Raw genomic sequence first — 23,543 nt, forward strand, 5'->3', positions numbered from 1 at the left:
GACTTAAGCCCCCAAAATATGAGCAGTCCACCAAGTGAAGGAGTAGGGGAAGGCTCAGTTCTTGTGGTTGTGGATAGTGGCTCTGAAGTGAACAGTTGAGAAACAGTATGGGCTACGTAGGGAGCCACTGGGCTTAATGGAGCTGTTGAAAGTGGCAGGGTTCTGGCCACAGGGGTCTTACCTGTAGTACTGGTGAGCTTGAAATTTATCCTGTAATGGATGGTGCTTTATTAATTTGGAGAGTGATATGATCAGAACTGTTTTAAATAAATTGTCCTGCCAGCAGTGTTGGGAATAGATTGGGGGAGACATACAGGGTGGCCAGGCCACCATTCACATTTTGGTAAAAGATCTAAGCCTGTACCACCTTGCCTCACCCTTCTCTGCTTTACATGTGGTGTAGAATATCTTGGTACAAAGCCAATGGACAGATGAAAAGAAATGATGAAAAACAGAATCAGAAGTGACAGCCTTTTCAGAGTTAATTTTAATATGACAGCTGCTGAAGCATAACAGAGTCTGTAAGCCTTTGCAAATTACATGAGTGCATTTCATTAGTTTGGGCGTGGCCTATGCAGATTTACATTGGAGAGAACAAAGGTAGACTTTACAGGTGACATTTGCCTGTGGTCCTCCAGAGCTTGAAGACCTATCCTCACAGGCCAGTTTGCCTCCAGTTTTCTCCTTCCTAATTAGGATCCTCCTCAGATTCCATCAAGGAAACAGGGAAGAAAGGGAGCAGTGAGTTGTGACGGCTTGCTGGGCATCTGGGCATGCATGCTCAACACTCCAGGGAAGCGTGGAGCTAAGAAAATTTGCCAGCCCAGTGCTGTTTTAGGTAGTAATGATAAAGCAGGATAGCATTAAGCCCTGGGACTTAAAGGAGAATTCTTATATATTCAATACTCAAGTGTATTTTTAGTGTTTTCTCTTTCTTTTTTTTTTTTCAAGACTTTATTTATTTATTTTTAGAGAGGGAAGGAAAGGAGAAAGAGAGAGAGAGAGAGAGAAACATCATTGTATGGTTGCTGGGGGTCATGGCCTGCAACCCAGGCATGTACCCTGACTGGGAATCGAACCTGAGACACTTTGGTTCACAGCCTGCACTCAGTCCACTGAGCTACGCCAGCCAAGGCATTTTCTCATATTTTTTAAGAAAAATTTTATCCTTACCATTCTAAGATAACCCCAGGGCCAGATGTAGGATTTTTTTTTTTTTAATTTCATTTATTTGTTTGTTTATAGAGAGGGGGGAAGGGAGGGAGAAAGAGTAGGAGAGAAACATCAGTGTGTGATTGCCTGTCACGCGCCCCCTACTGGGGACCTGGCCCGCAACCCAGGCATGTGCCCTGTGACTAGGAATCTAATTGGTGACCTTTTGTTTTGCAGGCCTGCTCTCAATCCACTGAACCACACCAGCCAGGGCAAATGTAGGAGTTTCTTTATCTCTCTTTTTTTTTAAGAGATTTATTTATTTATTTTTAGAGAGGGGGGAAGGGAGGGAGAAGAGAGGGAGAGAAACATCAATGTGTGGTTGCATACCCACCACCAGGGCCCTGGCCTGCAACCCAGGCATGTGTCCCGACTAGGTATCGAAGTAGTGACCCTTTGGTTCGCAAGCCAGCACTTAATCCACTGAGCCATACCAGCCAGCGCTAAATTTAGGAATTTCTTAAGCATAAATAAATGTGGTCTTACTCTTTATAGCAGTGGTTTTCAAATTTTGGGGTTGAGCATAATCATCTGGAGGATTTGTTAGACATAAATTGCTGAGCCCTGTCCCCAAAATTTATGGTTCAGAGGTCCTGGAGTGAGGTCTCAGAATTTGCATTTCTAATAAGCTCCCAGATGCTGCTGCTGCTCTGTGGACTACACTTTGAGAACAACTGCTGTATGGACATTATAAGTGTCCCAAGGATTTAATAAAGTCTCATGTGGCTCTTAGTGTGACCTTAATGGAAATCAGTGATCTGGCAAATCCATAAGGCTAGCCATACACAGCTGTGATTTTGATTCACCATTAACTTACTGAGTGACTACTGTGTGTAACCTCTTAGAAAAGCTACAAATAAGGAAGATACTCCTTGTCTTACTACCTCTAATAAAGGAAATAAGAGAACTATCACATCAAGGAAAGCAGGAGAAGTGCAAGAAGTGAGCTAAAACCATGCAGCCAAGGGTGTAGGATGTCTGAGTAATCCCAGAAGAACACATGGAGGGGCCGTCCTCAGTTATCTATCATTTCATGACAAACTACCCCAAAACTCCTTGACTTAAAACAAATATTAGTTATTATCACAAGTCTGTGGGTTGACTGGGCTCAGCTGAGTGGTTTTTCTGTTCTGTGTGTTGCCTGGTACTGCAGTCATGTGGAAGCTTGACTGAGCTGGCATGGTCCAAGATGACTCGGTCACATAGAAGTAGTGGCACTGGCTGTTGGTTTGGAGTACAGCAGAAGCAGTTAATTGGAATGTCTTAAGTCTCCCCTGGTGACCTGTCACAGCATGACAGCAGGGCTCTGAGATGGAACATTCCAAGCATGTAAAAATGGAATCTACAGGTTTCTTAAGAACCCAGCCTTGGAAATTACATTATCACCCCTGCTGCATTCTGTTGGTCAAAACAAGACACAAGACAAACCCAATTCAAGAAGGAAATCGACTACCTGTGGATGGAAGGAGTATCAAAGAATTTGCAGTCATCTCTAATCTACCATAGGCTGATTGAGGCAGGCCTTACAGGATAATTAGGGCTTTGACAAGCATCACTTTCTAGGGTAAGAGTGTTCTAGAGGAAGAAATAGCGAGCCTTCAATCTGACTAGGGGAAAAGGGTACCCAACAGGGGCCTGGAAGATGAAATGGGACCATGTTTAAGAAGACTTTGAACAGCAGGTTGAAGAGCTTGGATTTACACTAACAGACTGAAAAGAGTGTGGAGGAACTATCAGTGATTTTATTAGCATGGTGCATGGTTAGGGAATGACACAAGGTTCCAAACCAGTTCTTTATATCTTTCCCTATAAGCCCAGTGATAATAGCTCTGGATTTGGCTTCTCTAAGATGTGGGAAAGGTTGCTCAGTCTTCAGGTTATTGTAAATGATGCCAAGTAAGAGTTTCGAAGGATGAGAGAGCCCTAACGGTGCTGCAGCACTAGCCAAAATAGGAGTTGAGAGCCATGCAGCTTTATGCCAGACCTAGCTAAAAGGCTTTTCCTGCTACTTCAAAGGGTTAGTTAGTTACTTAGTCTTGCCCTTGTCTTTTCCCCACAGTAACCCTCCACTGAGTGAAGAGATGTTGCCTCCTGGGGAGTGGATGTGTCACCGGTGCACTGTTCGTCGAAAGGTAATGCTGCTTTCCGAAGGCTTTGCTCAGAATGCTGGATCTAGAGCACTGATATTCTAGAGCTAAGATGGCCTGGTCCTGAAGGCATTTCTGTCCCTTCTTGTCTCTTCCAGCCCTGGAATCACCCATGTTGTCCTCATGGTGACTCTTTGGAATCCAGTAGGGCCTAAAATCCAAACATGGGCTGCTGAAATGGGCAGAAGAGGTGTGTTAATTTACTAAGCCATGTTCATTCAATAGTGACAGGAGAGGTCTGATCTCCTTGTAGACCTCCTGTAAGTGGCCTGAATGTGGCAGCTATATCCATGGCTGAAAGTAGCTGAAGAAAAAACAGGCTGCTTCTCCAGCTTGATGAAAAAAGGATTTCTCTCACCCCAAGGCAAATAATACACTGGTATTCAAAGGCTTAGCCAGGTGTATTGTGGTGGGGGAGGGGAGACTTGAACCCACGAGTACCCTGGATTGCCTAATCTCTCTTTAGCTCCCCTTCCCTCAGTTTCGACAACTCAGCACTGTCTTTTAGAATGTTATTTCTACTTCGAGAGAGCTTCTGTGGGATGCAAAAGCTAAATTCTCCTTATCAAAAAAGGAAGTAGGTGTGTTTCCACCCAGATTATGAGGAAGTCAATCCTCAAATTATAGGCTGTGGATTACAGTTTGTCTGCAAATTGTAAACTCCCCCTTCCCTCCCCCCACACTGATTATACACCAAGTAACTTCCTTTGTTGTGACATCACTTCTGTTTTCCTCGCCCCTGAACATGATGTCACAATGAATGATGACTTCCGTGGTTGCAGAAACAGGATGAGATGATTCAGAGATTGTGGTTTCTGTGTGTAACAGTTTTCAGCCTTTAAGAAGGTAAATAGTTAGGCAGACATTTTTCAGTGTGTTCACAATGGTTCCTTTTAAAAAGCAAGCCAAGGCCGACTCAGCCTCCTAACCACAGCTGTAGTTTGATTTCTCTTCAGGTCTATAAAACAGGGTGTCCTCCAGCCTGTTCATCTCCCAGGATCTCTTCCTGTTTTCCTCAGTTAGATTAGAGTGGGGCCAATTAGAGACACCAGCCAGAAAGCGTTTCAGAAATTTACCATTCAAAAAAGCTGGACGTGAAAGGGTTGGGAACAGCTGAGGGAGAAGAGGTGAAGCCAGGAAGAGAGAGTGGAGAAAAGAAACTAGCATTATTTTAGTGCCCATCATCTGGGTATTTTACAAATGTTATCTCATTTACTCCGTATAGCCATCTGTGGGTGCTGGTGGTAGTATCTCCATTTTAGGAAGGAAGAAACTTATGCTCACAAGTGCAGAATAACTTTTCCAAGAGCTCAGAGGAATTGACAAAGCCAAGATTTGAATCAAATTCTGTTTCACTCCAAAGCTCTATCAGTTGAAGCTCTGCATCAATTTTCTGGAAACAGCTACTTGCTGAGGATTATAGTATGCCTTTTTCTAACATAGTATGCTTTTGCTTTTTCTTTGTTTTTATTGATTTGAGAGAGAGAAAGGGAGAGAGAGAAACATCGATTTGTTGTTTCACTTATTTATATTTATTCATTGGTTGCTTCTTAAATGTTCCCTGACCACAATCTTGGCCTATTGGGACAATGCTCTAACCAACTGAGCTACCCGGCCAGGACAGTATGCTTTTTCTGAAATGCTACTCTGACCTGCTCTCAAATGGTCCTCTTTGCCTACCAGAGCCAAATCTGTCTTTTCCACCACTACCGCCTTTTCCCCACTTTGGCCTCCTGTGGTGACACTGAAGTAGATTGAAATGATACTTCTGAGCCTCATCCACCTCTGATGTTCAGGTTCTATTCATAATGGAGGTTAGGTTCTCCCAACTCAGAGCCATCCCTTTCATATATACGACCCTCTTTATCGTCACCATGTCCCTGAGAAGTGGAGAGGAAAGGTTTTACTAGACTCTCTCTACAGATAGAGAAATTCCTGCCCAACAACCTGAGTCTCCCAAGGTCTTAAGAAGTCATGACAGAACTGGGACAAGATCCCAGGCCTCCTGACTGGAGACCAGTGTTGAACTTTCATTTGACCACAATATTTGAAGTTATGGAGGGAAGTGTATTGTCAGTCTTCTAGTCCTACTGAATACACTTAGTCTTTTTCCATTTCTTCACCTTTCCAAAGAAGCGTCACTTTCAGAGTACTAGTTAAATTTGAAACATTGAAAGCCACCATGACAACTGCTGAGTTTTTACCCTTCACATACCACCCTTCCACTTTGTAATGTGATTGGTTGCCTTCCAGGCCAGCACCCAATCTCCCTGGACAGGGAGTTCTGCTCGCCTGTTTTACCTCTTACCTTTGCTTTTGCATATTTTATTTTAAGCAGAGTTCTTTAAAAAACCATTCAGGAGGTCAGGATGCCACTTCAAGGCAGACTACCATGATCTCATTGGTTTATTCTCACCGTGTTAATTTTTCATCCCTTTGCACCTCTACTTTGCATAGAGATACTGTGTATCATATGATGACTTATCAGAGCAGGGGTGTCCAACCTTTTGGCGTTTCTGGGCCACACTGGAAGAAGAGTTATCTTAGGCCATACATGAAATACATTGCGACATGTAATCACAAAAAATCTCATGTTTTAAGTAAATTTACAATTTTGTGTTGGGCCGCATTTATAGCCATCCTGAGCCACATGTGGCCCACAGGCCTCAAGTTGGACACCCATGACTTAGAGTAAATGATGTGTGATTTATATAGTTTCTAACTTTCTGTGCTTTTTGGTAATTCTCTGCTGCAGTAGTTTTGCCAGCTTTAGTTCAATTCAGCTATAGTTTTGTGAACTTTAACAGACATGTGTTCCCATGTGAATGAGTCTGTGACTTTAATAATTTTGGTTACTAGCCAGACTCTGCAGCATCCATTTCTTTCTATTTTGTGGTACTTTATGTGATGGACCCACCTGTTCATTTTCACAGAAGCGAGAGCAGAAAAAGGAGCTGGGCCATGTTAATGGACTGGTGGACAAATCCAGCAAACGGACTACATCCCCCAGCAGTGACACTGACTTGTTGGACAGATCAGCTAGCAAAACCGAACTCAAGGCCATTGCCCATGCCCGGATCCTGGAGAGGAGAGCCAGCCGGCCTGGCACACCCACATCTAATGCCAGCACAGAGACCCCCACCTCTGAGCAGAACGACGTTGACGAGGACATCATTGACGTGGATGAGGAGCCAGTGGCAGCAGAACCGGACTATGTGCAGCCCCAGCTGAGGCGGCCTTTTGAGCTGCTGATTGCTGCCGCCATGGAGCGGAACCCCACCCAATTCCAGTTGCCCAATGAACTGACTTGTACCACTGCACTACCAGGTTAGCCAAACCATTACCTCCCCTCTCCCACCCCAGCTTTCCTGAAGGGTTATCGTCCAGCCAAGGGGCAGTGCTACGTGTGAGGTCACTGTCTGTGTAGCTACTGTCTTGTGCTGTCCATGGTTCATCCTAGAGAGATCTTTGGAGGTTTTAGCTTTGATAGTTCTTGTTCAGTTTTCTATTTTCCAACCTTCCCAGGGTTACTTTTTAAAGAATTAATAGGTAATACATTCACATGATTCAAAATCAAGAAATATAAAAAGAAAGAAATATATATAGAAATAAATATATAGAAATATATATAGAAATAGAAATATATAGAAATATATATATTTCTATATATATATAGAAATAAATATATAGAAATAAATAAATAAATATAGAATATATATAGAAAGAAATATGAAAAATTTCCCTCCCAGTCCTGTCTGCCATTTGCCAAGCCTGCACCTTCCTACTCCTCGCAGATAAACCACTGTTTTGTTCCTCTGTATCTCCTTCTAGAATTTCTTTGTGCATATATAAGCAAATATAGATGCATGCTCATTATTTCCCCCTTAAATAGTGTACTTGGTGTACTGTTCTACACCTTGCTTTTTTTTAATATCACAATGCCCTGTAGATAGAGATCTTTTCAAATTAATATAGACATTCCTCAGTTTCTCTTAAAAGTTGCATATATAGTTGTATCCATTATATAGATATGCCATAATTTATTTAATTTCCTGTTAATGGACATTCTGATTTTTCCTAATCTTTTATTTCTATAGATAGTGCTCCAACAAATAATTCTGTCATTGTACACACATGATTGTGTATCTGTACGATAAATTCTTAATATTAGAATTGTTGGGTCAAAACTATAATTTATAGTGTTGATAAATATTACCAAATTTCCCTTTTTAAAAAAAATCAAGTCATGACTTCTATTTGATACCATGAAGCTTCTAGATGTTATTTGGTTCTTCCAGCGAAAGTGAAATTGCAGGCTTGAGAAACCTACTGGCCTGTAGGTTACATATGGGATTAAAGCTTTTCTGATTTCTGTTAAAATCCAGTGAAATTGTAGCTTTTTCCCCAGCTACTTCCATAGAACAGGCTTTTTGACCTATTTATATTTCTTAGGTTGCCAGTATCTAACTTAGGCTTCTAGCCACGTTATGTTTGTAAAACAATTACATGTGTTTCTGCCACAGAACGGGTGACTTCTGATCAAAGTTCTGACTTATGTCTCAGTCTCCCTTCCAATTCTTTTTCTCACTTGAAACCAGCCCAGGGGGCCTCAGAAAGAGATCTATCTCTAGGCCATAATACCTGCTTGTACTGAGATCTCTTTCTTTCCCTTACTGTTGTTTCCATGTCTCAGGCTAGGAACACGGCACCTAGAGAAAGTTTAGCACCACCAACTTCTCTTCTAGGTTCTAGCAAGAGAAGAAGAAAGGAGGAAACCACAGGGAAAAATGTTAAGAAGACTCAGCATGAGTTAGATCACAATGGTCTTGTACCCTTACCAGTCAAAGTCTGCTTCACGTGTAACAGGTATTTTTCTTCTATACTAAGGGGCTCTTCCTCATATTCAGCAAATGGTATTTTTCTCTTGTCCCTCCCCTCTGTCAAACCACGTGTGTTATTCCCTGAAGAACCACAGTACCAAAGTACTGTAAACTGTGTTTATAGAGGCTAGAATGAGAGGAGTTGGACTTCAACTGAAGTGTGAAATATTTAGACTAGCTATCAGGAAGAATTCTGGCCAGCAGAGACGCAAGTCCCTAGAAACAGCAAATAATTGTTAAAGCACTAAAGGTGAGTTTTAAAGTAGTGCAGGTATGCATGGTAGCTCATGTGCATCAGACTGGATGACTGTCAAAAGCCTCTGTGCCAGCCTGTGATCCAAAAGCCTCTAGGTTGTCCCAGTTGTAGCTTCGTGGGACACTGGTTTCCTTCAAATAAGATCTCCTCAGTGACAGACACCAGCTGCTTCATTTACTGAAGATGGACTTGTTTAAATGTGTTAGAAGGGCAAGATAACAGGAGAAAAACATATGAAAAAGAAATATTCCTCAGCAAAAGCTCTAGGGGACTAGATAGAGCAGCAGAACCCTGAGCCAGGCCCAAACTGTGGCTCTAATGCATCTTGAGGACCCAAGGAATATCATAGTTAAAAATTATAATTGGCATTTACTTAGGCCCCCTCCCTTTAATTATACTACATGAATACATTAAAAAATCATTTTCCCAGCGCAGCACTCTGGCTATCAGTTTTTCTGGGTGCTTCATGCAGAACAAAATTTTTTTGCTGTAGTAGGTTTTAGAAAGGTTGCGTGCGTGCGTGTGTGTGTGTGTGTGTGTGTGTGTGAAATTTTTTTTAATGAACCAGTTGTTTTCTTTTAAGGACTAGAAATACCAGAGTAGGTTGGCTATCTTCCCCCAGTGTGTACTGCACGTTGATCAATCATACTCTAACAGCCGCTTTAGCTGTACTCCAAGTAAACATTCACTTCCTGACAAGTCACAGCCCTCTTAGAAGAGAGAATAATGGAGAACCTGTGGTAGCCCCCAACTTCATCCATCTTCCTAATCGTTAATGTAACTGAATCACTGGGGGAGGAGGATGTGGGAGAACATTGTTAGGATTAAGGAGGGGAGGTTGTTCCACAGTGCAGAGTTGGTTTGAATTCTCCCATCTTGCCACAGAAATGGCCTACATCTCTTTTTTGCAGGAGTTGTCGCGTGGCCCCTCTCATCCAGTGTGACTATTGTCCCCTCCTGTTCCACATGGACTGCCTCGAGCCACCACTCACTGCCATGCCCCTGGGCAGATGGATGTGTCCGAATCACATCGAACATGTGGTGGTAAGAACAGCAGTGTCCCTTCCGTCCTCTTCGGGCACAGCTGGAGCATGGACTCATTCAATAGAAACCATAGTAAGGTCAGCTTTGTATGAGAATTCACTATAATCTCTCAGATGCTGGTTTCTGCAGACCATCCTACTCAATTTCAGTTATTTTGACATGTCTCAGCTGTGCATTTTGCCCCTTCTCACAATGCCTTGTTTTAGCTGCACAAGCAGACTTGGTTGTTTGTGAATAATTTCTTCCGCAGTGAATTAAGCAGTTGATGTTACAGCCCTAAAACAGGATGTATTAGATACAACCTTAGGGAAATACATGCCCTCATGGTAGTTGCTTCCATATTTTCCTGCCCCTTGTTTTTAGAGAGAACAAACTAACAAAATTCTAAAATATTTATTTTTATATTCTAGGAATTAGTTAATTGCTCAGTAATTTTGGAAAAATTGACATGGTTATAATGGTACTCCAGGCAACCCATTTATTGAACACCTTATTTGTCCTAGGTACCAAATGAGGCTCTTTTTCCCTTCTCTTACTTTAATTCTTTACAATCACCTTGTCATAACACTTATAGGTGTTGAGTAAGTTAAGTCGCTGAGTGAACAGTTTGAAGGTATTACTTCCCAGGAGTCTCGGGTACACTTTCCAGACCACTTCCTAGGTCTAGAACAGAACTGTCATTTATCTCCAAAGGAGGTTTAAGACCTTGGGCACTTAGAATGGTCACGTACAAGACTGAACAGGGGAGGGCTTCAGGAGGAGCAGCTCCCTTATAAAAACAGCCTTTCCAAATTAAAAAAAAAAAAGAAATGTTACTGATTAAGACATCAAATGGTGACAAGCATGAAATGACTATTGGCTCTCAGCGTGACAGTGTGTTCCCTACTTTACACTGAGAAGAACTTCGGTTATAGGCTTGCACACGTGGAATAAGATGGTTAGTTGCTTTGCCCTCTTCATTTGAGTAATACCGCTCAGAAAGGTTTATCTAGGAGTAAGCTTCTCTCTGAGGCTCAGTGTGAATACCTTGTTTTGCTTCCTACTGAACCAGAAAAAGTGAACCATGAGCAGTTTAACCCAAATATGAATCATAAAGAGCACCTTTCCAGCAGATGCAAATTTGTTAATTGGGTAACTTGTTATTATTGGCCTTTTAGAGCAGTCCAAGGGTTTTTTTTGCCTCCTATAGAACAAGGCTGTGATGTCCATATGGGTTCCCTAATGCTCCCTGGTACCATGGGAAAGGAATAGGGCAGGGCACACAGGAGTCCGGGTTGTCCCAACCGTCAGCCAGACTCCTGTACAGACAACAGTCCTGCTTCCTGTGGGAGAGTCTCTTGCTGGGAATGGAGTCTGGGTCTCTTAGGGGCCAAGGCTTGCCTCTCCTCGAAAACCTATGCTCTGTTAGGACACACTAACAAAGGGTGGTCCGAGCTGGACAGAAGACTGTCAGAGACTGAATTTGAAAGGCTATTTCTTGGCTAATTCCCTGTTTCCCTTTGAGCCTCTCAGGGAATGGGAACACACCAGTTTTCCCTTGTTGTACTGGGCAGAGCTGAGGGAGAAAGTCTCATGCGTGTTCCCAGCCCTCTAACAGGAGTGTTGACAGACAACTTCATTTGGTCCATTAAACTTAGAAAATAGTTAGTTGGGAGAGGGATGCCTTTTGAGATTCACCGCAGGGGTGTTTCTGCTTTGTCCCTAGCTGAACCAGAAGAATATGACGCTGAGTAACCGGTGCCAGGTGTTTGACCGTTTCCAGGACACCATTTCGCAGCATGTCGTCAAGGTGGACTTCCTGAACCGAATTCACAAGAAGCACCCTCCTAACCGACGCGTGCTCCAGTCGGTCAAAAGAAGAAGCTTGAAGGTGAGTCACACTCCGGTTCCTGCAGGTAGTGGATTTGGATTGCCTTCATGGGATATACAGGGTCATGGTCGCACTTTTACGGATAGGGAGATTGAAGCCCCTGAGACTTGTCCATGGTATCTCAGCAAGTAATGAATGTGAGTCGTCTTCTTCTTCTTCTTCTTCTTCTTCTTCTTCTTTAAGATTTTTTTTTTCTTCCAGAGAGAGGCGAAGGGAGGGAGGGAGAGAAACATCAATCAGTTGCCCCTTGCATGCCCCCAACCAGGGACCTGGCCTGCAACCCAGGCATGTGCCCCAACCCGGAATAGAACCAGTGATCTTTTGCTTTGCAGGATGATGTCCAACCCACTGAGCCAGGCCAGTCAGGGCATGACTGTATGTTTTAATACTTGAGGGTGGTCAGGATTATGAGTGCCAGACCCCAAAGTATAGGCCTTCAAACTGCAAGTCTCTAGCTCTCCTGAGGATAAACTCCCTTTAGTCCCTCCCACCTAATTTAGATGTGCTCTGCTATCACTGCCCCTTGCCTGGCACTCATGCCATGTGTTCCTGTTAGGTGGCCCCTTTCCCAGAGTTGTCTGGTGAGGTGAAGGTGGGGGTGATTAAGCAGAAGACCATATGGAAAGTTAGGAGCTCTCCTAACTGAGAAACTTAAGAGGAAAAAGAAAGTTAAATCTGTTTTTCCAGGCTGCTGTGAATATATTACCAATACGTTTTATGTACTTGACAGTTGCTAAAGTGTGTCCAGAAAATTTGACAAAAATTTTCTTATAAACCATTCAATCCCCTGATTCATTTCACTTAGAGAGCCCAACACTATAAACCCATATATAAACTGGATTTTTCTCTTGAAGTAATCTCACAGACTGTCCTCAGTGCCAATAGAAACCAGCAATTCTGAAATGTGGCCACTTGGTGGCAGCCATACTTTAAAATCACACCACTCGCATCACTTTCACTGAGTGTCACCACCAGCAAGATGTTAACTGTTGAAAATTAGATAACAAACTCTTAACTCTGTAAATATTTATACATCAGTGGAAACACCGGTTTCCCAAAATTAAGGTGTTTTCAGTTGGTGGTAGGTTATATTAGAGGTGCCATGCCTCATACCTTAATTAAACAAAACTAAAATAAATCTAGTCTTACAATTCACCATGTTGGTATGCAGAGAGCCTGGCTACTGAAATGAATGGGCCTGGAGGCCTTGGTAAAATCCTGTCATTTTATGATGCTTCCTTTTAGTATATGTGCTACCGAAGCGAGCACATGATGCTTCCTTTTAAAATGCTTCCCAGTTCTTGAAGAAAATCCAAGGGCACAAATTATCCGAAAAGCATGTTGTGTTTGGACAATCTGAGAGTGAAATAAGGTCTGGGAACCATTTTCAGCTCTTCTTCCCTTATCCTCCCTAAGGACCTGGTCACCAAATATCTTGGTTCTCCAGATGTGTTCCAAATTTACATCTCTGCCTTATGTGCTACTCCCCTACCCTATTTCTCCTTGGTCTGCCTAGAAGGTTTTTTTTGTTTGTTTGTTTGTTTTTTAAATTTATTTTTAGAGAGGGGGGAAGGGAGAGAGAAAGAGGGAGAGAAACATCGATGTTTAAGAGAAACATCTGGCTACCTCTCGCACGCCCTGCACTGGGGACCTGGCCCACAACCCAGGCATGTGCCCTGACTGGGAATTGAACCGACAACCTATCAGTTTACAGTCCAGCACTCAGTCCACTGAGCCACATGAGCCAGTGCTGCCTGGAAGTTTTTTCTTATCTTCAAGTCTCAGCTCAAATACTGCCTTCCTATAAAATCTCTAATCCAACGCCCCGTCCCCTGTCCCCAGAGAAAAATAAGCACTCTTCTCCATGTTTTTATAGCTACTTAGACATGCCTTTATTCTAGGATCCATTACATTTATTGTAATTTTTCTGCGTTTATCTCCCCTACTAGACTGTGAGCTCCTTGAGGGCAAGGCATAAGTTTTGTTCATCTCTGGATCTCTAGGATTTGGCACAATGCTCAGACTCAGGAGTGCTCAATAAATGTTGGTTGAATGTATGAATGATTCTTTGCTTGTTTGGCTATTTCATTCTTACGTGATGTGACTCAAAGTGTGTCTTCTCTCTATGTATCAAAGAGGTCTTCAATTGTTTCATTAGTCATGAATGAATGGTTGAAGAAAACTGACTTTGGCTGAGAGATTATCTGGAGCCAGGCCTCATGCTGAGCATTTCTATCATGAATGTGATGTCATTTAATGTTTTATCTTCCAGATATTGTTTAGTCAGTTCTCAGACTTGACCCTAAGCAATAAGAGCCTAGAATACCACTCTGGAGCCCTGTTTGGTGTCAGTCTTCCACTTCTTAGACCAAAGCAGAGGCAGAATGCAACAATTTCTGGCTTCTTCAGGCCTTAGACCTTAATGAAGAAAAGTGGAGGCCATGTCTGCTGTGGCCAGTTCTGTGCCTTCTCAGGCTAGTGTGTGTATGTGTCTGACAAAGAGATGACGGCACAGAGCACTTGTAGCCTACTGAGCCACCTTGTCCTCAGTGAAACCCATAGGGGATGACAGTCTCATGGGCATTAGCACCAAGGACAGAAGATAATTGTCAGAGCAGAATCAACTGGCCATGTTGGTACTATCTTCCTCTCCTTCCTCCTTCTGTCTGTCCTAAACAGGTTCCTGATGCTATAAAATCTCAGTACCAGTTTCCACCCCCACTCATTGCACCCGCGGCCATTCGGGATGGGGAGCTGATCTGCAATGGGATCCCTGAGGAATCACAGATGCACCTTTTGAACTCTGAGCACTTAGCCACCCAGGCAGAGCAGCAAGAGGTGAGTGAAGGCAGGGCTGGGATTCCAAATCTAATCTTCCATCTCTCTGCATCTATTATTGGAAGTAGCCTCATTCCCAGCCCTATCTTCTACAGTCCACCCCCCACCCCACATACAACCCCCCAAGAGTTGAATATTTCAGGGAGAACCTCTGGCTCAGATCTTGAGGCAAGTAAGAGAACTACAGAGTCAACCAGTCTGCTTCTCTCCGTCAGTCTGCCAGTGCGCTATGAGATGGGCACAACTGTCTTATAGAAAGAGCTCAGTAGACCCATAGAAAGGCTAGGTGATAGTGCTGGACACACAGCCAATACTTAGTGTACTTGCTGAATATTAGTCACAAGGTGAGCCTTAGGGGCAGAGCCAGAATGGGAATCCCAAGCTCTGCTGACGAGGGTGTTGTCTGCTGAGTATACCAACAAGTCTTGCTTGGGAATGAAAATGGAATCCTATCAGGAGTCAAGCACACCTTTTCTGGGCATTCGTGATGGGACCTCGGAAACAGTATTTATCAGCTCTGCTGTAGCCCTGGCCACTGTGGCAGGAAAGGACCAGCGCCTCCCAGGCCTCTTACCCTCCTCTCCTCTCCTCTCCTTCCATTACAGTGGCTCTGTAGTGTTGTTGCGCTCCAGTGCAGCATATTGAAACATTTATCTGCTAAGCAGATGCCTTCGCATTGGGACTCTGAACAGACAGAGAAGGCTGATATTAAGCCTGTTATTGTGACTGACAGCTCAATCACCACCTCCCTGCAAACAGCTGACAAGGCACCTACACCTTCCCACTATCCCTTGTCCTGCCCCTCAGGGATTAGCACCCAGAATTCCCTGAGCTGCTCTCCACCCCACCAACCCCCAGCGCTAGAGGACATCAGCTGCAGTTCTTGTGCGGAAAAATCCAAGAAAGCCCCCTGTGGGACTACCAACGGGCCAATGAACACAGAGGTGAAAGCCAATGGCCCACACCTCTACAGCAGCCCCACTGATTCCACGGACCCCCGGCGACTTCCAGGCGCCAACACCCCCCTACCAGGCCTCTCACACCGGCAAGGCTGGCCCCGGCCCCTCACACCACCAGCGGCTGGGGGGCTTCAGAACCACACCGTCGGCATCATTGTGAAGACAGAGAATGCCACTGGCCCCAGCTCTTGTCCCCAGAGGAGTTTGGTTCCTGTCCCAAGCCTGCCCCCTTCCATCCCCAGCTCTTGTGCCAGCATCGAGAACACCAGCACTTTGCAAAGAAAGACTGTCCAATCACAAATAGGACCTCCATTGACAGATTCAAGGCCACTGGGCTCACCCCCAAATGCCACCCGGGTGCTTACTCCCCCCCAAGCAGCAGGAGACGGTATCTTGGCCACAGGAGCCAACCAACGATTCTGCTCACCAGCGCCATCATCAGGTGAGTGCTGCTCAGCCTTAGGGTGATTTGGAGTAATTTTATGCTCTTCATAGCAAATAAGACTTAAGCTTCAAAAAAAAAAACACATTCTGAATATTTTAGAGCAGGAGTGTCAAAACTCATTGTCACCAGGGCCACATCAGCCATGAGGTTGCCTTCAAAGGGCCAAATGTCATTTTAGGACTGTATAACTAACTAATTATCCCTTAACAGTTAAGCAAGAGCTCAGCGCTGGTGCTGGGTAGAAACAAGGTGCCGGGCTGGATAAAACAAGGTGGAGGGCTGAATTTGGCCCACGGGCCTTGTGTTTGTCACCTGTTCTTTAGAGGATTTTGATCTCAATATATTTGCCCCCCCCCCACCCCACCCTCCTTTTCTATGATAGAAGAACAAGCACATGTTAACTTGTCTTCATTTTATCAGTGGGACTGCTCAGGCTGAAAGCTTAAGGGAAAGGTGATCTACCAAGTCAGTAGCAGGATTGGAGCTAAAGCCTAGGTCTCCTGATTCTTCCTTCCCACGCCTTCCAAGTCTAGTCTTCTGCCTGTTTTGTTCCATCACGCTAGACAAGGCAGCACGTGCTCCAGAATCACTGGTCAGCCTGAGGCTCTGGGTAATGGCCTCGGTGTTTCATGATCCATACCAGAGATCTGATCCAGACTCGGAGCCAGACTATTTGAGGGAATCTCCATGTCAGGGAAAACAGGGCTAGAAAGCAACACTGCCTTTCGAATAGCTACAGAGTGGGATGCCCACAGAGGTAGTTCTGGCCCAAAAGCTTGCCCTCTGGCCACGTGCCAAAAAGCAGTCCCTTATGTCTTATGTGGCCTAGTGTGGACCTCTCCCAGCTATTTCCAGTCAGCACTCAAGACCTCAAGGTTGCCGGCCCTGGCATCTGAACCAGGTTTCAGATGCTGCTGAAACCCTCTGTAGTCTCTCCTGTCTTAGAAACAAGGTGACCAACTTCTCTGCATGGGCACCCCCCGTCCTGGGATGACCCCTCCTCTCCAGCTTGTTTCCCATCTCTATTTATGTCCTAATACTATCCTGGGCAGACTGTGCACTCTGTGGGTTGAACTTCAGTAGTCAGGAGTTGTAGGGGCAGGCACCACTTACTCCAAAGAGTAGAGGCAGCAGGGAGGTAGTCATGGCCCAGAGAATGAAGCTGCCCCACCACGTTCCCCAGAGCAGTGGACTTCACTGGGTCTCAGTTCACTGGAGACTCCTGCATGCCTGGGTACGTAGTTGTTCCATCTGCCCTTCCTCACCACACGTTTTTAGCTCTAGGAGTTCCAGAGCCTGTGGGGTGAGAATCAAGAAGGGAACATCACCTTGGGTCCGAAATCCAGACCTGTCTCGGCAGTGAGGGATTGGACTGGTGGGTTTCCCTCAGGCAACGTAAGTAACAGTCTTCCTGCTCCGTCCCCAGATGGCAAGGTCAGCCCCGGCACGTTATCCATAGGAAGCGCTTTAACCGTACCCTCTTTCCCAGCCAACTCTACTGCCATGGTGGACCTCACCAACTCACTTCGAGCATTTATGGACAGCAATGGAGGTGAGTAAGTGAGCTGCTGCTCTACCACCAGCTGCTGTGGTGAAGGTGCTGTTCCCTTGCAGCATTTAGGTCATTTCAAAAAGGGACAGAAGGGATCCCTGATCTCAGAGGGCTGGGGAAGGGAGTAGTGTAGGAAAGAAAGCTCCTTCTCCTATCTTTGCCTTATGCATATACACATAATTAAAGATGAAGGGAGAACAAAGCCAAGCTGACCAGTGAGAAGAAAATCACCATAGGCAGATCACCTGGACTTGAATAAAACCAGGAGGAATCTCATTCCCAAAATCAAGGAGAACCAGGGCAGACTCCATCTCTGTAAACAGAGGATGGGTAGAAATCAATCCCCAGTATGAGACATCCAGGCCCTCCCCCACATGCAGGCAAGTGGTTTATCTTACTCTACCTTTCTAGGACATCTCACCTAAAATCCAGCTTCCGAGCTGCAGGAAGTACCTGCATAGGCTGCACTGGGGCCTGTCTCACTGCAAATGGCTAGTGAGATGCCCAGCCCAACATTCTTGCACCACTTCTTATGTTGTGCAATTTGAGAAAAAGCACTTGGCTGGACTTTAGAAATGCTGAACTATTTGCTCTATGCCCTTAGCCTACTTCTGCATCCCATTTCCCCTCAGCTGCTTTTTTAATCTTTCTCTTTGGTTAATAGAAATCGAAATAAATATGCTGGACGAGAAGCTGATCAAGTTTCTGGCCTTGCAGAGAATACATCAGCTTTTCCCCTCCCGGGTCCAGACTTCACCGGGCAGTGTTGGGGCACATCCGCTGGCTTCTGGAGGCCACCACACAGAAGGTGCGCACACACATCTGCCACCACACCGTGCCATCAGATCTCTCTATGGGAATGGCTATCTCCCTTCATGCAGATCTCAGCTTTCAGTACTTCGATCCTGTTTCTTTTTTCAGAAAATAGGAATCAGGTGGCACCCACAGCTTTCAGCTCAGATTCTCGGAAGTCCGCTGTAACTTTCTATCATATGTGCCAACTTTGAGACACAGAAAGCAGCTACAAGTGCCCTTTGGTATATGTAGTGCTTTCTGTTCAGTTGTTTTCAAATATTCAAGTTAGAAGGTTCCCAAAAGTTGAGAAACAGGGTAACAGGCTAACCCCCTGGAAATTATTCCCAAGAGGTTAATTCTGCTTAGGATATCCCTTTGAGCATTAGCTGTTAAGAGTGTGGTCTCCAGACCAGCAACATTAGCACTAACTGAGAAGTTATTAGACATAACGCAAGCAGAGCTCGAGCCTCACCTCAGACCTACAAAATCATAATCTGCATTCTAACAAGATCTTTAGGCAATCTATATGCACCTTAAAGTTCAAAACCATTGGTCTGTGTTTTGTTTTTTGGCACAGCTTCCCTATAGTACCAGCTAATATATCCCTGACAAACCAGCCAGCATCAAGAACTTAAAAGTACTGTCATTCTTAAATTCTGTGACCATTGTCAAAGCTCTGGTCCCTCTTATCCCATGTGGGAAATGCTGTGGGTGGGGTGAGAGAGAGCCTCACCTTGAAGCAGCCGAGTTGGGTGTGAGTTTGGAAAAATTACTCGTACAGTGGGATTATATTCTTTAGGTCATAACCCAAAGGTCCAGGTTCTCTTTAATGTTTGAGCCACAGGTTCTGTTGGCTTGTGTTTGAGTGCCAGGTTCTGAGTTTCTGAATGATCCTGTCCCTGTGTTTGTCTTATAGTACAAAGGAAGGAGGTACAGGCCCGAGCTGTGTTCTACCCACTCTTAGGGTTGGGAGGAGCTGTGAACATGTGCTATCGAACCCTCTACATCGGGACAGGTGAGCCAGATGGGGAAGGTACTGAGAGCTGGTGCTAAGCCAGCTGGGAGAGGTTCAGCCCTAAAGACTAACACTCTTACCCTCAGAGGCTAGAAAGGGGCAAGGGAAGTCCTCTCCAAGGCTGACTGGTTTAACCTAGTGGGTGTCTCAACCAGAGGGGCTAAGAAAGGAGACTATCAACTGCTTGTCTTCGGTATCTAAGGCCCTTTTGCTTTGTGTCTAATGTGGTATCAGAAGAGTTCAAAGCTCTGTTGCTACTCAGTGAGGCATTTAAAACACTGCAAGGAACTACCCAGGAGAGAACAAATGCTTTATCCCTGGAGGTCTTTGAAAAAGATATGGGGATCACATATACCTGAGCTTTAGTTAGCCCTCTCTCTCGTACAGAGGGACAAACAGGGATTAGCCCTTAGCCTAGACATTTTCCTTACCTTCAGGTGATATCCCATCCTCTTCAGTAGTCCACTGTTCCCCTGTGAACAGCAGCCACATGTGCTAAAGCAGATCAGCTCATGGCAACAACTATTCTTTAGCAAGAAGGTGGAAAAGACATCCGTATTAGTTCAAAAATACAAGGAGAGGGCCCTGAACTACCTGTTCCTCGGGGTCTCCTAGTGCCTGCCCAGAAGCCAACTTTTTCCCCCCTTACCTCCCTTGCACATACACCTTACAGTCTGTTCTCCGCCCACCTTTTCCTCTATTCCTGCCACCTTGCAGGAGCTGACATGGACGTGTGCCTTACAAACTATGGTCACTGTAACTACGTGTCTGGGAAACACGCCTGCATATTCTATGATGAGGTGAGGGGTGCTGATGGGGTGGGAGGGAGCTCGCCCAACGTCAGGCCTCTCACAGGCACTAGGTTTTTGTTCAGTGCCCTGGGTGAGGGGAAGATGGTTGGGGATATTCTCCTTTTCTTCCCTCCCTGTCATCCAGGGTGGGGGAGGAGTGTCTTGGTGTGAAAGGGGCATTCTGCTATGGCTACCTGCTCCCCAGGAGCAGGGCTGCCATATCTCCTGAGGTTGATCACAGGCTCAGTGGGTGGGGGGAGGGCTAAAGCAGGGAAGGGGAACAGCATAGAAGGAAGCCAAGCCCTCAGTGCAACCCTGAGGGTTTCACCATCCCATATGCCAGTGTAGAGGAGACAGAATAAAGGAGTGGGGGAGGGGAGTACTAAGAAGGAGGGCTTCCATGAGGAGGTGAATCTTGAGCCTTTCTCAAGAGAAAGGCTCAAGAAAGATTCTACAGAGAATCTTTCTCTGTATTCAAAGATACAGAGAAAGGAGACACAGTTGGGGAAGAAAGAGAGCTCCCCAAGTAGAGCAGCACAGCTTTCTCCATATGTCCTCTCTCCCCTTAGCCTCAGGCCCCACGCAGCAGACCACACATCTTATCTTCCCTCCTCCTCCTCAGAATACCAAACATTATGAGCTGTTAAACTACAGTGAGCATGGGACAACGGTGGACAATGTGCTGTATTCATGTGACTTCTCTGAGAAGACCCCGCCAACACCCCCAAGCAGTATTGTTGCCAAAGTGCAGAGTGTCATCAGTAAGTTGGAGCAGAGGCTTCTGGCTACAAAGCTTGCCATTTGGGGGCACATTTCTAAGGCTCTGGTCAGGGTGGCTCTGGCTTGCTGCTGGTGATATGTTGTGTCTTCCCTTCCTGGTCCCGTTGGCCAGGTTCTTACTCCTGGGTCCAGGGAAGGCCATGGAGAACCAAGTGCTGTGCACCCACTTACGTGTACACATCTATTTGGGGACTTCCAACTCCACCAGTCTTTGTGAGCATCCCTCACCCCATTTATGCAGCACTTAAAGTGGGGAAGGGCAGAGACCCATCTGACAAACAGCCCAGATGGTTGGGCTGCTCACTATTCCTCTCCAGTGACCATCTTTTTTTTTTTTCCCAGGGCGCCGCCGGCACCAGAAACAGAATGAAGAGCCAAGTGAGGAGGCAGCCATGATGAGTTCCCAGGCCCAGGGGCCACAGCGAAGACCCTGCAACTGCAAAGCCAGCAGCTCAAGCTTGATTGGGGGCAGTGGGGCTGGCTGGGAAGGCACAGCCTTACTGCACCACGGCAGCTACATCAAGCTGGGGTGTCTGCAGTTTGTCTTTAGTATCACTGAGTTTGCGACCAAACAGCCCAAAGGTGATGCCAGCCTGCTGCAAGATGGGGTCTTGGCAGAGAAGCTGTCTCTCAAGCCCCACCAGGGCCCTGTGCTGCGCTCCAACTCCGTTCCCTAGGACTGGCGGCCACCCCATCACCCGCCTGTCCACTCGACCCAAGACTCCTGCAATGCAAAAATGTACAAAAACCAAGCCCGGGTTTTTTCTATACTCCACCAGAAACCCTTCAACTACAATCTTTGCATGACATGAAGAAAACCTTTTGACTGTTTTTTAAAAATCCTTTTTCTTTTCTCAAGTTCTAGGGGGCATTTGCACATATATTTGTACTCAACATTTCACGGGAAAGCGGCAGACCCGAGCTGAGGAACAGTGTGGGCAGGGAGGGGAAGGCCAATGGTCTGGACACTTCCTCCGACACAAAACCATTCCCCACCCACCTGCTCCCTCCCCCTCGCCCGCCGTTGTAAAATAATCAGAAACTTGTTCTATTTTGTGGCAGTGACAATAGTTTTATATTAAAAGAAAAAATACAGTTTTCATACAGCAAAATCTATACAATATCATTGTTTTATTTAATATAAATATCGCTACCCACCCTTCTTCCATGGTTCCCACCCTCCAAGTTATTTTCCCTTTCTGCAGCGGTTGCACTACAGGTAGCTACTGTGTATTATGGACAAATGAGAAATGAATCCTTTTTCTGGCTGTCCATCTATTTTATTTCAAATAAGGAAAAGTGTATTTGGATTTTGTGTAAATACATCTAGTGATGACATTTTTTCAATGTTTTTAAAAACTGTGTACAGTACTACATGTGGTAGAGCGTTTTCTTCAAATTGTCTATTGTAGCAAAAACGTTTTTGTCGTAAGCCTGTTGTGTCTCCTTTTTTTGTTCTCTTGCCACTTCTCTTCCCACCCAATTCCCTCCTCTTCTCCCACCCCACAACTAGTACCAATGTACATAGTAATTGTAATGTTTTAGACTTTACAGAAACTTTCCTGTATTCTGTATATAAAAAAACAAAAATACTTCAAATTATGTTTTCTGCCTGTCTGTCCTACCTGTCATCACCCTTGAAAGGGACTATTCCCCAAGGTCTTGGTCCTAGTCTCATTGAACAAGTCACATGCCCCAAGGGACATCAGGAGAGGGGAGGTGGTGGAGAAAAGTAAGCCTAAGGTGGGTGGGTGGAAGTGGGAGGGTGGAGGTGCATCCACTCAGGGGAGCTGTCAGTATGGCTTTGCAGGTGACTCAAGGGGGTTTAGAGGCCATCAGCATTTGACATGTTCAGAGTCCACAAGATTCCAAGGGTGTGCAGGCCCCCGCTCCTATTGGCTCCAAAATCAAGACACAAATGAGCTGGCATGAGGTCTCTGCATTCTGGTCTAGAAGCTTTAACTGAGTAGTTGGAGCTGCCTTTGGTTCCGGTTATTTGCTATCCTATTTTATTCATCTGTTCTGAGGAAAGTCACACCACCTGGTTTTGTCCTTTCCCTGTCGGCCTTAACTGAGACTGGAGCAATTCACTTATTCAAGTACCACTTGACCCTACTCTGTGTCTGGCCCTTCCTAGGACTTGGATCTTGTTGACTTGCCATTAGCAGTCAACTAGGCATATGTGGCCCCTGCTTCCTGGGACTTAGAATGTAGTGTGGAGCAATTTCTCCATTGCCTCTGGGGAACATCACGAAGAAAAGGAAACCCAGTCTTCAGACCCAGATGTGCCACAGGTCATATGACTTCAGTCACCACTTCTCTACAACAGCTGCTCCTTGGAAGACAAATCTAGTGCATTACCTTACTTGTAAGGCCTTGGGGAGTGCTCATTAAACCAAATTCCATCCTTTCCTCCTTAAATGCCTTATATGAGAAACTACCCTGGAAGTCTTCCTAAAGACTGCCTCCAACTCATTAGCTAGAGAGTGCCTGTCTGCCTATCCAGCATTGCTCAAGTAGGTAGTACCTGTTGACCTGTCAGGATTTTGCCTTGGGGGTGGAGAATGCATTTCTTTCCTTCATATATTCCGTTCCCAGCCTCATCCCACAGTACCTGCCATTGAACCCTGAATCTACAGTGGAGCTAAACAGGGAACTTCCCCAGGAATCTGAGGTCCATCCCTGCCTTCTACCTATCTTCCTAGCTTTCCCCTTGCCCTTAAGGGCCTCTTGAATGCCCTGCTCCATATTTCCAAGGCTAACCACATTGCTGGGCATATTGTAAGTGCCAAACAATGGATACTAAATTGTCCCAGATTTCCTAAGCAAGGCTGTTTTCTTCTGGCAAATCACCTGGACAGGAATACCCTTACCCTTGCCTAACTAGCTGTTCCCACCCATAGTCACTTCTCCCATTGAATGGTGGAGCTTCACCATTTCTATCACCTCTGAGAACCAT

General features: G+C 45.3%; 1 protein-coding gene across 1 annotated transcript in view; it reads left to right on the forward strand.

Annotated features, from left to right (window-relative positions):
• PHF12 (PHD finger protein 12) overlaps positions 1–22,178 on the forward strand; it is a 41,498-nt gene extending 19,320 nt beyond the window's left edge. The window contains exons 3-15 of the mRNA XM_045837107.1: positions 3,272–3,344; positions 6,293–6,686; positions 8,105–8,225; positions 9,407–9,539; positions 11,245–11,409; positions 14,089–14,247; positions 14,853–15,648; positions 17,078–17,203; positions 17,868–18,011; positions 18,915–19,013; positions 19,731–19,813; positions 20,427–20,565; positions 20,927–22,178. Of these exons, the coding sequence (XP_045693063.1) occupies positions 3,272–3,344; positions 6,293–6,686; positions 8,105–8,225; positions 9,407–9,539; positions 11,245–11,409; positions 14,089–14,247; positions 14,853–15,648; positions 17,078–17,203; positions 17,868–18,011; positions 18,915–19,013; positions 19,731–19,813; positions 20,427–20,565; positions 20,927–21,261 (2,767 nt within the window). The 3' untranslated portion in view covers positions 21,262–22,178. The remainder of the gene's footprint in view (positions 1–3,271; positions 3,345–6,292; positions 6,687–8,104; positions 8,226–9,406; positions 9,540–11,244; positions 11,410–14,088; positions 14,248–14,852; positions 15,649–17,077; positions 17,204–17,867; positions 18,012–18,914; positions 19,014–19,730; positions 19,814–20,426; positions 20,566–20,926) is intronic.
• Positions 22,179–23,543: the final 1,365 nt, after the last annotated feature.

Source organism: Phyllostomus hastatus, unplaced genomic scaffold (assembly GCF_019186645.2).
Source record: "Phyllostomus hastatus isolate PE091 unplaced genomic scaffold, TTU_PhHast_1.1 phas_contig_210, whole genome shotgun sequence".
In the NCBI taxonomy this organism is placed as follows: Eukaryota; Metazoa; Chordata; class Mammalia; order Chiroptera; family Phyllostomidae; genus Phyllostomus; species Phyllostomus hastatus.